The 16,644-nt window shown below is 41.3% G+C and overlaps 1 protein-coding gene across 5 annotated transcripts in view; it reads right to left on the bottom strand.

The window, feature by feature from the left end:
- The window catches only part of unc5db (unc-5 netrin receptor Db), a 249,279-nt gene that overhangs the window by 53,255 nt on the left and 179,380 nt on the right, over positions 1-16,644 (bottom strand). For all 5 annotated transcript variants that reach the window (XM_083526367.1, XM_083526366.1, XM_083526365.1 and 2 more), the window contains one exon: positions 11,060-11,272. In XM_083526367.1, coding sequence (XP_083382493.1) covers positions 11,060-11,272 — 213 coding nt within the window. The remainder of the gene's footprint in view (positions 1-11,059; positions 11,273-16,644) is intronic.

A 16,644-nucleotide genomic window follows, 5' to 3' on the forward strand; every position in this document is an offset into this window, starting at 1 on the left:
GAGAGTTCAATGCCGAGAGTGGTTATAATAATAAAAAAACAGCATCGTTTTGGCTCTTAGGCAGATGTTTCACTATGTGTGTGGGTGTGTTTGTGTGTAGCCCTTACTAAGTGACTCAGTCCACTCCACAAATGGACATGACATTTCACTTTAGTGCCGAGATTCAGTAGTGCATTAATGTCAACCTGCATCATGGTCTTAGCTTCCTTCCAGCAGCACATGGCACACAAACTTCAGCGAAGGACGAAGGCTAGGTGCCTCACGGGACCAAAAAAAAAGAAAACAGCCAACCGGGTATGGATGCAAAGTGGAAATAAACGCTTGTCAAGGTTTGAGAAGCACGGCGTGGGTTTTAGCAGCTGGTTAGACTGCTCTGTATTTTTCAACAGAGAATACAAGAAAGGGAAAATGGTTATGGAACCCAAGAGCTGCAAGAGAATAAAGAGGTATAGAGCCGCACTTGCTTCCATTAATGGTTTGCTTAAAAGGAAAAAAAAGTGAAGGTGTGATTTTCTGTGATAATGCTATTACAGACTGAGAATTTGGGGACACTTGAGCAAAGCTGGCTCTTGTGGCTGGCTAAGTTACGGTCTCTAGGCTGCGATTCCTGAGAGACTTTCCAGACTTTTTTCACATATTTTTCTACTTTCAGCTTTGAGGCAAGTGGCTTCCCCTCTTGGACTTGGGAAAGTTTTATATTTGAGGCCGTTGGGATCTTGGGATCTTACGTTAGATGGTGGAGCCAAAAAATCAGGTTGCCCTTGTATTCTTTGGTCCAGATTTCATCATAAAGTTAACCAGTAAAAGTCTAGAAATGAATCAAACCTGGTCTCTTTGCTCAGTATGATAGCTGTGCTCTTCTCCAAGACAATCCTGTGCAATAAGCTTAGAAAATGAGCAACACACGTTCCTAATTTCGGTACACAACAGAGAACCCCAGTCGACTCCATGGCTCTGTAGAAAGTAAGACCAAAGTCTTTGTAGTTAGCCATGTCTTGCTGGGAAGATCCTGCAGGGTATCTGCATGGGGGGCAGATCACATGCAGTTGGAAAGTTCCGAAAGTGGAGGAAACTAAGAAACATGGAAAATGATTGGGGAGTTTGGCGAACTTATTACACAGGGTTCTAGTGACTGGAGAAAGCAAGAAAACAAGTGGAACTTCATGTTTGGGAAGAACGAACAGAAATCTGGCATGTAGCGTGGAAGCGGAAGTAAGATGCACAAGTTGCTGAAAGCTTCGTGGAGCCCGTCAAAGGTCTTCCAGATCTCTCGTGGTCTTCCAGTGCTGTTCTTCTGCTCTTAAAGTGCGTGTCCACTCGAAACATCGGCATCACAGTACGTCAGACGTTCCTGTGGAGGATTTGCCCAGTTTCATGCAGAATTTCACATTTGCTCTTTGCTCTAACTTGGTGGTCAGAACAGCACCAGTTAGCACAATAAGTCTAAGATACTGATGTTAAATCAGAAGATCTGGAATGTCCAGTAGTGCCATTTATCTTTTATAGCTTTTATCTGTATTGTGGGATGCCAACAGACCAGGATGTTTTTGAAAAAGGCAGGCTATGTCAATCATGTGCACCTTTTAATGTTCGGAAAAATACATGACATTTTTGCACTGGTTTTATTTTATTAAAACCTGCTGTGTAAACAGCCTAACTTTCAATTTTCTGACTGCTGGATATAAAAAAGAAAAAAAAAAACACTTTGTGGGGGCTCGTAGATTAAAAGATGTTTAATTCATTTTTTGCATATTGTACTCTGCTTAGCACGATAATTCTTTTAATAACATCTTCCCCTGAGAGTCGGTGAGATTGCTTTATGCTGTGAATCTAAATCGTGCTCTCCCTTGGGGTGGGTGGGTAGTGGGGGTGGAGGTGGCACTTTCTCGGTTCACAGCTGCTCCTCATATCGTGAACCAAAGAAGTAAAAGCGGCACAGCCTCCGAGGTTCGGTCCTTTCTAAACACTGAAGTTGTTGTTGTTTTTTTCTTTCTCAGAGAAGATCGTGTTCAATTCTTGGTATTAGCCGTGATTAAAGAGAGGGGCCTGGAAAGGGGGGGGGCATTTCGCCGAAGGGCATTTCACTTCATTCTTATGTATATCGACACTCATTCTAGACATCAGAAAGCAAATTTCCTTATTAGGCTTTGCTTTAAATAATAAGAGGCTGCACTTTGTACTATATGGTGTTGGATTATTTAGGATCAATAAAAGTACTTCTTTAATAATAATAATAATAATAATAATAATACTACAAATAATGATAAATTACATTTTCAAATGAATAAAAACTGAATTCATTAAAAATGTGTAAATGTTTATCTATTTTTGATAAATGGAAAAGAATTGGGTTATGGCCATTTTTAATAATTTAAGGCCAGTGTGCAAAAGAATTTCAAAAATGAGCTAAGATGGATCAAAGACGAAGAATAAAAAAAACCCTCAAGCGCCGGTTCTATCAAAGATTTGATAGATACACAACGTCTCCAGCCAGGTTTAATCACTCGCAATCTTTTTTTTCCCTCCTCCGTCCAAACGATTGCTAAACATAAAATCAATATCGAAATATTAAATTGAAAATTGAGTTGAAGCAAAAAAAGGTCCAAAAAAAAAACCAAAACGGTTATCGTGGAGAAAGTAACAATCTGATGACTTTACAGCAAAAGTACAAAATCCCCCCCAAAAATAGGAAGAAAACTTTTATGAGCGTTCGTGGCGCACCTCCTCGTGGCTGAATCACTTCCCTGAATCCCAGTGTAAATCTTATGCTAAAAATACAAAGTGTCTCTGCATTGTAATTAAATCGTTTAATGCATTCGCCTGTGATGTCTCGCACGTATTCCTGCTGTACCTTAAAGCCGGGTTTTTTCCAGGTCTGGTAGCTTACGATTTTTTTTCTTCTCCGGTTTGAACCGAGCCTGTCTGCTTTCATTTGGATTATGGATTAGCATGCTCCTGCCTGCGGCTGATTTTTGTTTGACCCTCACTAGCCAGTGCTGATTCTTGGATCGGCACAATGTAAAGTAAATGTTCATACCTTCTCCTGCCTCTGTCCATCTTTTGCTACTATTTAAATAAGCCTGTAACGTCCGAACATAGCTGGAAGGATGGATGAGGATAAAAGATCCTAAAAATATTCTATGGTACTCTTGCAGAATTTGCAAGAAAACAGGCTGATTATTCAGCTGGTTTCAGTTGTTGGTTAAAAAAAAAAGAAGAGAAACATGGTTAAGATTAGAACTTAAAGAACTGAGGGTGGAGAAGATGAGAAAAGGGGTGGAAAAGTAAGGGATACAATAAGGAGGTGAAGTCTCAAGGTGAGGGGTATGAAAGTAAAGACAGGGATGTAGAAGCTTAAGATGTGAACAACAGAGAGAGGGTGGGGGGATTAGAACAAATGCTGTTATGATGAGATAAAACCGAGTTCAAATGAAGGAGGAGTACAGAATCAAGTAGAGGATCAAGAGGGTTGAGGTGACGAGGAGGCCGGAAGTAAAATGTTAAGATGACGAGATACAGAAATAAGGTAAGGAGCTGGTGGGGTTGATTTAAGAAAGTAGAAACAAGTGTGAGAAAATGCAAGGAAACGGTTAAGAAAAAAAAAAAGAGATAAAATGAGGAGGTAGATGATTAAAGTGAGGAGGCAAAGGGGTAAAGTAAAGAGGGACAGGGTGAAATTAAGGAGAAAGGTAGAGGGTCAAATGAGAAAATTGAAGGTTAAAGTAGGGGGTGGGGTAGTGGGTTAAAGTGAAAAGGTTGAGAGTTAAAATAAGAAGGTACATAAATAAATTTAGAAGATAGAGGGTTAAAGTTAGGAGGTAGATAAATAAGAAGGTAGAGGGTTAATGTGAGAAGGTGAAGGGTTAAAGTGAAGTGGTTGTGGGTCACATTGTGGGGTTATGAGTTAAATAAAAAGTTAGAAGGTTAAAATGAGGATTCGGTGAGTTATAATGAGTCAGAGGGTTGAATGAAGCGGTAGAGGGTTAAATAAGGGGGGGGGGGGTTAAAGTGAGGGTTTAGGGGGTTAAAATGATGAGTCAGAGGATTAAATTAAGAGATAGAGGGTTAAAGTGAGGGGGTCAAGGGTTCAATACAGAGGTAGAGGGTTAAAGTAAGAAGGTAGAGGATTAAATAATGAGGTAGAGGGTTAAAGTGAGGAATTAGACAGTTAACTGAGGTGGTAGAGAGCTAAATGATGCGGTCATTGTTAAAGTGAGGAGGTAGAGGGTTGGTAGAGGGTCAAATAAAGATGGTCAGTGTTGGTAGAGGGTGAAATGAGGAGGTAGAGGGTTAAAGTGAGGAGGTGGTGGATTAAATGAGAAGGTAGAAGGTTAAAGTGAGGAGGTGGTGGATTAAATGAGAAGGTAGAAGGTTAAAGTGAGGAGGTGGTGGATTAAATGAGAAGGTAGAAGGTTAAAGTGAGGAGGTGGTGGATTAAATGAGGGGGTAGAAGGTTAAAGTGAGGAGGTGGTGGATTAAATGAGGGGGTAGAAGGTTAAAGTGAGGAGGTGGTGGATTAAATGAGAAGGTAGAAGGTTAAGGTGAGGAGGTGGTGGATTAAATGAGGGGGTAGAAGGTTAAAGTGAGGAGGTGGTGGATTAAATGAGAAGGTAGAAGGTTAAAGTGAGGAGGTGGTGGATTAAATGAGGGGGTAGAGGGTTGAAGTGAGGAGGTGGTGGATTAAATGAGGGGGTAGAAGGTTAAAGTGAGGAGGTGGTGGATTAAATGAGGGGGTAAAGGGGTTGAAGTGAGGAGGTGGTGGATTAAATGAGGGGGTAGAGGGTTGAAGTGAGAAGGTGGTGGATTAAATGAGGGTGTAGAGGGTTGAAGTGAGGAGGTGGTGGATTAAATGAGGGGGTAGAGGGTTGAAGTGAGGAGGTGGTGGATTAAATGAGGGGGTAGAAGGTTAAAGTGAGGAGGTGGTGGATTAAATGAGGGGGTAGAGGGTTGAAGTAAGGAGGTGGTGGATTAAATGAGGGGGTAGAGGGTTGAAGTGAGGAGGTGGTGGATTAAATGAGGGGGTAGAGGGTTGAAGTGAGGAGGTGGTGGATTAAATGAGGGGGTAGAGGGTTGAAGTGAGGAGGTGGTGGATTAAATGAGGGGGTAGAGGGTTGAAGTGAGGAGGTGGTGGATTAAATGAGGGTGTAGAAGGTTAAAGTGAGGAGGTGGTGGATTAAATGAGGGGGTAGAGGGTTGAAGTGAGTAGGTGGTGGATTAAATGAGGGTGTAGAAGGTTAAAGTGAGGAGGTGGTGGATTAAATGAGAAGGTAGAAGGTTAAAGTGAGGAGGTGGTGGATTAATTGAGGGGGTAGAAGGTTAAAGTGAGGAGGTGGTGGATTAAATGAGGGGGTAGAGGGTTGAAGTGAGGAGGTGGTGGATTAAATGAGGGGGTAGAAGGTTAAAGTGAGGAGGTGGTGGATTAAATGAGGGGGTAGAGGGTTGAAGTGAGGAGGTGGTGGATTAAATGAGGGGGTAGAGGGTTGAAGTGAGGAGGTGGTGGATTAAATGAGAAGGTAGGGGGTTAAAGTGAGGAGGTGGTGGATTAAATGAGGGGGTAGAAGGTTAAAGTGAGGAGGTGGTGGATTAAATGAGGGGGTAGAGGGTTGAAGTGAGGAGGTGGTGGATTAAATGAGGGGGTAGAGGGTTAAAGTGAGGAGGTGGTGGATTAAATGAGGGGGTAGAGGGTTGAAGTGAGGAGGTGGTGGATTAAATGAGGGGGTAGAGGGTTAAAGTGAGGAGGTGGTGGATTAAATGAGGGGGTAGAGGGTTGAAGTGAGGAGGTGGTGGATTAAATGAGGGTGTAGAGGGTTGAAGTGAGGAGGTGGTGGATTAAATGAGGGGGTAGAGGGTTGAAGTGAGGAAGTGGTGGATTAAATGAGAAGGTAGGGGGTTAAAGTGAGGAGGTGGTGGATTAAATGAGGGGGTAGAAGGCTAAATGGGGAGCTGGTTTATGATTTCTTCCTTATAAGTATGTGTAAATGTTTTATTATTGTAATATGCTCGTGGATGTGCATTCCCTGATATTTTATCACAAATGAAAGGTGCTACATAAACACAGTTTATTGCTGTTTATTCGCGGCGCTCCGCGGGTCCATGAGCTGCACGTATGCTTCTCAGCTGTCATTTATCAGAAACAGATGATGACAGAGGCACAACAAGAAGCACTGCAGCCACCTCCCTCACACTCTTGCATACTTCTTTATGCAAAACATGATAAAACTATGATAAATAGCTTCCGGGAGGACAATCGCTCACTTATCTTTTAAAAAAAATTTTTTTTTTTTTAGAATGAAAAAATTCTAAATCTCCAAAAACATTTTTTCCTCCATTTACTGGGTAAAACAGACGCCGTTCCGCTTTACCGGCAGCCTGTAATCATGACGAAGCGAATGTAATCTCTCATGTCGGGAAGTGACAGCTTCTGATTTCGGGACGCAGGTTTTTCTGCTGAAACACATTACGGGTCTGTGTTTATAATGCCTCATTAGATTTGGTGAATTAGTTTGATTGATAAGAGCCAAGGAAGAACTTGATAATATATATATATACATTTACAGCGTTATTTATTTTGCTATGAAAATAAAATAAACTAGCGTTAAGATTAGCATATCAACAATCAAACAAAATGATTTATTTCAAGTCCCTGCAAAAGCACCTGTTGCTAAGGAAACCTAACCCTAGTTTTGTCTGGTTTTGGTCTACAAAATGTTGCGTTTATGAACTGCTCAACACTTCCGTGAGGGATCTGCCTTAGTTCTTGATCTGAACGTTTGAAGCTGGTGCCAAAGAAATCTGGAAAATGTAACAGACCCTATATGGACAAAAGTATATGACTTTTCCACCCACATCTGGTTCTTCACCAAACTGATACCACAAACATAAAAACACACAAATGTACACAATGTCTATTGGATGTTCCGGCATGAAATTTTCCCTTCACTTGAACTAGGACAATGCACAAAGCCAAGTCCATGAAGATAGGATTTTGCATGGGTTGGAAGTGTGTGGAAGATCTGCGGCTATGGAGCTTCAAACCTACCGAATACCATTTGGATGAATTGGAACACTAAATGGACCCCAGGCCTCCTCACCTCACCTACATCCGTACTCCAAAATCTAGTGGAACATCTTCTCAGGATGGGAAGTAAATGTGGGGATTTGAGTTGAGTCAAATATGATATCAATGATTTTTCTCTGGTAGTTTCTTTTTCTGATAAGAAAGAGGATAAAATGGACCCTTGTAATGCATTCAAGGATAGCAGATATACATTAAGAGCACACACACACACACACACACACACGACATTCCGCTCGAGTTCCCGGTGCGAACTTGCCATAAGTCATTAACGGAGCTCGTTACTCGCAGCAGTGGGAGGGAAATCTATACAGCGCTCGCTTCGGCTGACCTCAGGCTTTTTTCTCCGGGTCGGTGGGAGAAAAGAACCACGTTCAGTCCCAGTGCTTTCGTTCGCTAATAGACCCTTATTTCCTCACGCGCACACGGAGCTCGTCGTTCACGCAGTGGATGCTGTAAGTATAAATCGACACTGTTTTATATTCGGTTTGTGTCGATTCGGTGAGGTTCGGAGCTTTACATCCGTTCAAATCATCCGACGGCGTGAGCGCGAGGCGAGCTTGTTAGACGACGTTGTTTCACTGCTTTTACTCCGGCTTACGTCACTCCGATCCGATTGGCCGATTCGTTTTTAGAATTGAAAATCAGCAATGCAGTAGTGCAGCTGATCATTCTTTCGGGTAAATATTATAAATTGTAAAAAAAAAAAAAGAAAGAAAAAAAAAAATCAGACTTCGTGACTACACGAACGGTCCGAACATCCGTCGCTCAGCCCAGCGTGATGTTTTAATGCCTCTTTAACTAGCAGACAGCTCTGAGATTGATTTGGCCTAATCACAGCGCTCGGGCTTAATTAGAGATGAGGAACCTGACCTCCTTCTCTTCCAAAAAAAAAAAAAGAAAAAAAAAGAAAGAAAGAAAAAAAAAAAGAATAAATTATTAATAGCACCGTGTGAACCAATCAGGGCGTCCGACCGTCCTCTCTTATCAGCGATGGTGCCATGGAGGTGAGAATTTGCGACAAACATTAATCCCAGATTAGAGTCTTGCACAGGTGAGGTGGAATTTTAATGGCGAGAGATTGGTACGCTGGTCACGTGACTGGAGCTGCAGTGTCACGTAGATGCAGGTTAATATTGAATCACACGAACGAAAGACTCGGTGAGAAAATATACCAAATATATGTTATTGTCATTATTAATATTGTTAGGCCATGAAAAAAAAGTACTATAGTATGATTGGAAATGGCGCGGTACTTTTTAACCGACAATGATTACATCAAACAGTTTGTGCTCCGTCGGAATAAGGATAAAACTCGTAACGGCGAATCTATTCCGGCTTCAGTGCGACGGCGCCGTTGAGCGTTCCACCCGTTTCACGCTCACTTTGCTGATTTTCCGGCCCAGAAAACAGTCTGAAACGGTTGATCTGGGCTCAGATTGCCACGCTCGCCTCCTCTTCAGTGTGTCAGCCGGGTAATCGGCGCTTATCCCCGCGTCTCCGCCGTCCCACGCCTCTCCCGCATTAAACTCAAGGGCATCCGCAGGCCGCTTTATCAGCACCCGAGCCTCAACTGGGGGCGCCGGTAAATAAGAGATCGTATCGGCACCATCGAGGGCCGGCATCCTAATCGATAGAGTGCAATCTTTTTTTTTTTTCGATTCGAGGCGCCTCGCTCTCTCGCCCTAATCCAATCCTAGCCGTATTTGTCATCCATTATGCCGCTCGCTATAAAAGGACGACGTTATCGGAGGTTATGAGTTTTAGCGCCGATATTAAGTCCCTCATTTCGCAGCTCGGGAGGGAAGGAATTCGGTTACTTAGACTGTCGGGTGAAATAACAAGAATGTAGAAAGCTGGAAAGCCAAAAGGATAAGACATCGAAGAATTCGATCTCATTATTATTATATATTTATTATATATTGCAATATAGGCGCAAACTTGAATTGCTCGTTTAATCCGATTGGGCGCAGTCTTAGCAAAAGAAATAAACAATGAAATGCATTAACAATAATTAAATTCGTTCACGTTTTGTTTATCCGATTAGAAAGAACTGATTGAATCATTAATTAAAAAAATAAAATATGGTTTTCCATTTGTTTTTGTTTTTTTTGCTTTGTTTCTGACAAATTGTGTGGAGCTGCAGAGCTTTTGAATAGTGTTAAAGCCGTATTTAAGCCCCAGTATCTGTAAACTGCCACCTTTGGGGCCCTTGAGCAAGGCCCTTAACCATCTGTGCTGCAGGGGTGCTGTATCGTGGCTATACATTTATAATAATAATAATATTTATAAATAAATAAACAAATAAATATAAAGAACGAACCCCTTGTTTACTTGTTATCAGATACACAATAATCATGGTGCGTTTCAGGCATTAGCTTGCAGATTTTTATTCTGGAAATCCCTGCAGGAACCCTGACGCTCGTCTCTTTGACATGGCTGGAACGCGAGTGTTTTTTTTTTTTTTTTATTAAAGGAAAATCGTCGCGAATTTCGTTGTTGGGTTTTATTTCGGTTGTTGCAGCGCACCTGAAAAGACCGAAAAGGCGATCAAAGCACGGAGATGAATCCGAATCGCTGCGAAAGTGCCATTCGAAAGGGAGTAATGTAGAAAGACACCTGCTGATAGCGATTGCTGCTGTGACTTAAATCCTTCTGAAGAGAGTTGGTTTCTTCCCACCTGATGTGAGAACAGAGTCCATGATTGGATTCTGTCGGATTTGCTTTAAAGATTTAATTGAGCATGGGTGCGTTTCAAATTGCCGAACGCGTTAGGTAACGTGGACTAGCGGAATACAGAATACGCTATTCTGATTGGCTGATTATGAACAACTATAACCATAGCAACATCCAATCCAGTTCCATCTAGACTGCAGCTTTTGTAAACCATTCCTAATGATCTTCATTGTGAATGCTTACTGCTTTCTGGAATTTCTGGAAACTTTCTATGGGAACTATGGGAATTAAGAAAATATTGATGGGAATTTATGATAATTCATTAGAAATTTGGGGAAATATATATAAACTGTATCATATACAAACATGAATATAAATGTTTTGCTTGGTCATAATCTGAAATGCATGCAAACTAATACAGATTTATGACATTTTTACTTTGATTTAATTGTTAGTAGACTTTTGTTGCACAATAGCTTATACACAGCTATGGTGGAACAGTGAATGTATGGGGCGTGGCCTAAGTAGGCCTGCAGTAAGTGTACAATCTTTATTTTTTAAGTTTCCTGTTACAAGCTAACCTGCAATTTTGTAAATTCCCAGTTTATTCCCATTAATTCCCTTTGAAAGTTTCCAGTCTTAAAAATTCCCAGAACTTTGCAACCCTTCTAATGCCCTTCTGGCTGAATGAATCTCCACACAAATCTCCCAGAAGAAGGTTTCCATCCACCAACGGCGATTCCATCAACCTGGAGGAGTTCACATCATCAGTGACCAGCTACATCGGCAAGTGTGTTGATGGCGTGACCGTTTCCACACGCTCCAACCAGAAGGCCGCGAAGTACTGCTAAAGTCTAGAGACTCTGCTTTCAGAGCAGGGGACAAGGCGGACCCCAGACACCACTGTTTACATGCTGTTTTGCACCTCTCGATTACTTCTCTTGCTGTTTGCACTACATTGTGTTCATGTTTACAAGTACACATCGTACTGTACAACATATTATACAGTTGATACACTGGGCGGCGCTATTTTGTGTTTTGTGCATCTGTCCCGCACTGTGCACTGTTTGCACTTTTTGTGGCGAGGACACTTACTTTAGTCTTTAGTTCTGTGTTCTGTTATGCAGCTCTGTGTTGTGTGATTTGTCACTATATGTTGTTTTATGTAGCGCCAGGGTTCTGGAGGAACGTTGTCTCATTTCACTGTGTACTGCGTCACCTATATATGGTCGAAATGATAATAAAAGCTCCTTGAATTGACGTGACAAAGTTCATCATCGAAATATATACATATATCCCTATACTCACCCGTGTTCGGGTCCATATACTCCTGGGCCGTGTGTTGGTTCTGGTGAACCCATTCCCCGTTGCACTTGAAGAAGATCTGCAGGGCTGGAGTGGCTCGGCAGCGCAACCGGATCGGGTTGCTCTTGATGATGTAGGCGTCTTCGGGCTCCTGCAGAAAGTGCGGCAGGGTCCCGCCCGCCGAGGACTGATCAGACACGGCGTCTCCTGGAGGTCCTGGAGAGATAAAAAGTGAGTGGTGAGGAATGATGGCAAAGGATGTTGCAGAAGGTAAAATTGCCCATTTAAGTCCTAACAAGTGTATGTGGTGAAGCATGGTGGTGGGGGCACTAGTCAGGGGTAATGGCGTACAGTTCCTGAATGATCTTTACAATATCTAGGGAACAACTTCCTTGAAGAATATGGACCTAAATGTGGAATAGGGTGTTCAAAAAGAAGCACATATCACATTATGGTCAGGTGTCCACGAATGTTTGTTCATATAATGTTGATAGCGGGCATTTTCTCTCCAATCAAAAAAAGAAAAAAACAGAAACCGACACACCGAATATATTTTTGGTTCACTTTTATAAATATATTTATTTCCCTCAGGACCAAAGTGGCATTGATTTTTTTTTTTGCTTTCACAGACCTCAAAATGGAGAGCGATTGGACCCTTTATTTTTTCGCCCTACGAATTCAAGAGATGGCCTCCTCCAGGCGGGGGATTGATGAAGTGAACAAAATAGAAAATGGAAAGAAAAAGGAGTAACAAAAAAAAAAAAAAAAAAAAGCAAAGAAAATGACAGAATTGAAAAAAGAAGCAAAAATGGAGGGATACTAATGTATCTAATCATAGTGAAGAACATTCCTTCCTGCTATATCAACCTTAAATATCTGAATGTACAGGCAATCGAGTGCAAGACTATTGTCTTTGGGTCATGTGGAAATGCCATCAGAAGAAAGAGAAAGAGAGAGAGAGAGAGAGAGAGAGAGAGAGAGAGAGAGAGAGAGAGAGAGAGAGAAGCTCATTCCAAAGACAGTAGATGAGATTTTTTGGCAAAACAGTGCAGCCGTCTAAGCAACGCCTCTTCCAATCTCTCCATTTCTCTGGAGGCCAGAACAACATTGAACATGATGGTTGTGTTTCACACCATCCTGGGGATTTGTGCTGCAATAAATAAGAAATAAAGCAAAGTCCATCACTGACAGCTGTGGAGCATCTGATGGAAACAAGAACGAACAAACAGCTCGAGAGTGTAAGTCCTGAAATGTTTGATTTCGCCTCGTTTAGGCGAAATCAAAACTGAATCAGACTATAAACAACTTTACACGCCTCTCGTTCGATCAAATTCACTAGGAGTCAGACATTTCTCAACTTAACACATCTGTCATTTCTAGAAAACACACCAGAAGTCAGACTATACACAACTTTACGTCTTTTTTTTTTCTTTTAATAACAAACCGGAAGTCAGACTATACACAACTTTACATGTCTCTTGTTTCTATAAAACATACCAGAAGTCCGATTTTACACAACTTTACACGTCTGTCGATTCTAGACTAGACAAACTTTACACATTTGTCCTTTATAGAGAACACACCAAAAGTCAGAGTATACAAACTTCACACATTTGTTGTGTAGAGAAAATACAACAAAAATCTGACTTTACAAGCGTTTAAAAAAAAAAAAAAAAAAAAAAAACCACACCAGGAATCAGACTATACACAACTTTACACATATGTTGTTTCCATCACCAGGAAGTAGATCTTACCAAACTGTACACATCACTAAAGGTTCAGGATATTGGAAGCCCAGTTTACCAGCCCTATAAAACACATCACTGATGACTACAGCCACATTTCCTCCATCAGGTGTAAAATGATAAGAACCTTCCTCATGACTAAAAAACACTTGGAAAACATCTCCGAACCGGTTGTGTGCCACAAAGCCTAAAAGTAAAAAAACAACCCCAGGAAGACGATAACCTTTAGTTGGTCGCAGCATGTTGCTGCGTTGGCCTCGAGTCACGCTGTGCACCCTGTCCCTCTGACCCACCATTGATCTTTCAAAGCGATCCACCTCGACTGGTCCTAATGAACACGCACACAGCTTGGTGTGCCGAGGCCACGCTCTGGATTCACGCTTGCTCAGTTCCTGCCTGGTGGGAAACATCAAACCGGCGTGATACACACACACACACAAGAATCCACACAAACACTAAACGAGCTGCATGTCACCGTGACGGACTGAAAGTAATTTTTTTAATCAGTGGCTCTTTCCAAGCGAGGGTTTCCCGATCTGTTTTGACAAAAACGTTCGAAAAGACCTGTCAGTCCACCGCGCGGAGGGATCTATTTGTTTGTCGCTTGGAGTGACGGATCTGCATTACTCACGAGCGTCTTCTCGGCAGGCCACCCAATGAGATAAAATAAAAAAATCAACAAAAAAAACAAGCTTCCGCGTTTCAGCTGAAAATGTCTTCCTTCAGGTTTGAGATCTCAGCAGCATCATCCTCATAGTCCAATTGGATCACAATGGAATTTACATTTGAAGCATTTTTTTTTATTTATTTCCCCTGTATTTTTCCTTCGTCGAGGACGCCAGGTTAGCGTGTAATCACATGATCACGCGATCGAGACGAGAATCGCATTTTTTGCGAGAGCGCTGGATGGCGTCCATTCGAACACGTTTCTTCAGCTTCGGGAACAGATTGTATATATCTGGCTCAGATGGTTCTGTTCGATTTCACCAAAAAAATAAAAATAAATAAAAAAATGTAAATCCTCCAGATTTCTTTCTCTTGGTGTAGTTTACTTGGGGGAAAAAATAATAAAATCGGTGTTGATTTCTCTACCGCAAAATGAAAAGATTGTGAGTGGGAGGAAACATGGGATGGACAAGACTGATGACAATTGTAACTGTCCGACAAATAGGAATGTTCTCACATTGGCTGGTAGGGTCTTTCTTTTGTTTTTGACAGAGATTCAATCCTGGAAATTGAGAAAGCTTTTGTGATTTTTTTGAAATAGCCTACACACTATAGAGTATACAGTATACTGTAGGGTATAAATTACACAGTATAGATAAAGATTACAGACTACCGAGCATTGTTTCTACAGTAGAGTAATGTAGTGCTATAGAATACAGAGTATTGGGTATAAATCGTAAACATATTTTAAACTTTTGAGTACAGATTTTAGAGAAGAGTACGTGGATGTGGATGTTAAACTTTTTGTCCAATCGGATTTCAACCTCTATGTGCTGCCATGTCAAGCTAATCTGCCCAGAGCCTTCACAATCAGTACTGCTGGCCTTTTTACCATAGTCTCCTTAATAAACAGCTCTGTTTCTTTAACCAATCAAATTTCGTATTCGCCTCGCAGGGCAGCTCGCAGGCCCAGAATAGCGTCAGCATTTTTCCGTCCTCTGATTGGTTGGTCACTGTTACAGTCAAGTTCGACACATCTGTAGTGCTCTGCACACATGAACACATATAAGATAAGATATAAGAAAAATTGGTCTCAGACATACTTAAAAATCCATTATGAAGAAAAGCTAGACATCGTGAGGAGGTCGTCCAACCCCGAAGCTAGCTAGCGTGTCTCAGCCCGGGAAAGGGTTTGTTCTCCACTTCCAGACCAGTGAATACGAGCGGTACCACTGGATTACAGCCTCTGGGGGGCGCTGCACATTATGAGTCTGCATCTCTGGTGTAGGTTGTGTTTTATTTAATTTTGTTTATGTTTTTGTCATGTTATTAGACAAATGTTGATTCTGAACTGCTCCAGATGTTGTAGGTGTAGAGTTGAAGTTGTGGTGTAGCGGTTTGGAGTCTTAACTGGGTTTCTTGCTTTAGTAAAATGGTTTTCACCTTCCATATGTGAAATGTCTCCTTCATACTTTTAACATATTACATAGTAGAGACTGTACAGTATTGATCGTGGAGTATAGACTATACAGAATGGATTGTGGAGAGAATATTACTATAGAATACTCAGCATACATACACGAGTGGAGAATAAACAGTACAGATTATATAATAGAGGCTATAGAGTAGAGATTATACAGTATAGTTTATAGAGCATATACTATATTGTACATATTATAAATTAGAGACTTATAAATTAGTATGGATTATATAATAGAGATTATAGAGTACAGATTATAAAGTAGGAACTATATACTTTATAATAGAAATTATAGAGTATAGCAGATCCAGTACAATTCAGAGAGTAAAGAGTACACATTATGTATTATAGACTTTACAGTGTAAATTACTGAAGCTTTAGCAATCCAGAGATTATAATCTACTATAAGAAGAGGGAAGTGAATAGTCTTCAGGTATCGATGGAGGAAATGTGAGGTAACCATCTGAAACAGAGAAGCTGAAACATCTGTTTGTTTATGCATTCTTCATATATTTGAATATATATTTTGATACCAGATTAGTTTTTCAGAGCAGCCAGATGCTGAAATGTGGAAAGTAGGGACTGGTGTTTCCTGTAGCTGGAGATACTGTACATGGCGAATAAAATATGAGTGAACCATTTTTGATGTCTAGCGAGACTATACTGTATATCCTACAAAGACCTATTTGTAGTGACGTATTCTTCATCTCCGTTTCTCTTCGGAGAAGCGAAATCTCGCCTGCATTAAGCAGAACCGCCTTCGAGTAGCCGCATCCAAACACATTGGGAAAAATCATCATTATTCATGCCAGCGCTGATTTGATCCACAGACTTAATCACAAATCGAGTGGGATGATACCGAGCCATGTGATTTAACTATAAAAAAAAAAAAGGTTACACTTTTTTCGGGTTGAGCATTGAGAAGCAGATGGTGACTATCGATGATTGTGCCAATGTTCAGCTCTGGAAAATTTGCTCTTGGAAATTCTGGATCATTTTTACAATGCGAAAACAACTGGTCATTTTTCCACAGTATGAAACAAAAATAAACAAAAAAAAAGAGAAAAGAATAGATACTGATGCGGCCGCGAAATAAATAGCTGGAAATAGCTTCCGAGTGAGATTGCGTGATACGAAAGAGAGGGATGGAATTCATTTTCCTCGCGCCGCGCCGTACACCTCATTGTCGTGTTTTTTCTTCAAGGGCCTCAATAAGAGCTACTTGCTTTTCAGACAATCTATAAGTGAATCTGATTGTAAGTCGTCTTGCGACACCCCCCCCCCCCCTTCCCGCAGAGACCTCGGAGGATAAGCAGGCTGATTGCTCAATACGCTCCGTCACGGTACGAACTGGGGAAATAAAAGTGAGTCCGTTTCTATCATCGCTTCCAATCATCCCTCGCTCCGACGCTAAACAGGATCTGCTTTGGATTCTCCCTTCGCCTGCGTGATGGAGAGAAAAGCCGACACTTTTCTTCCCCTCTTCGCTCTCATAAATTAAACATGATCCGGCCAAATTTCAGACACCACATATTAAACTCTCAATCATTCTTATTCCCTTTTTTTTTTTTTTTTCCCTTTAAGACAATCGGGTCAGCCCACTGTAAGAGGGGTGGGACAACAACAACAAACTGCACGCCGTTGTCTAAATGCAAACCTGCATCGACCTGTCCACTTATTATCACCGCAACGTGCGG

The sequence above is a fragment of the Silurus aristotelis genome (assembly GCF_946808225.1).
Source record: "Silurus aristotelis genome assembly, chromosome: 23".
Taxonomy (NCBI): domain Eukaryota; kingdom Metazoa; phylum Chordata; class Actinopteri; order Siluriformes; family Siluridae; genus Silurus; species Silurus aristotelis.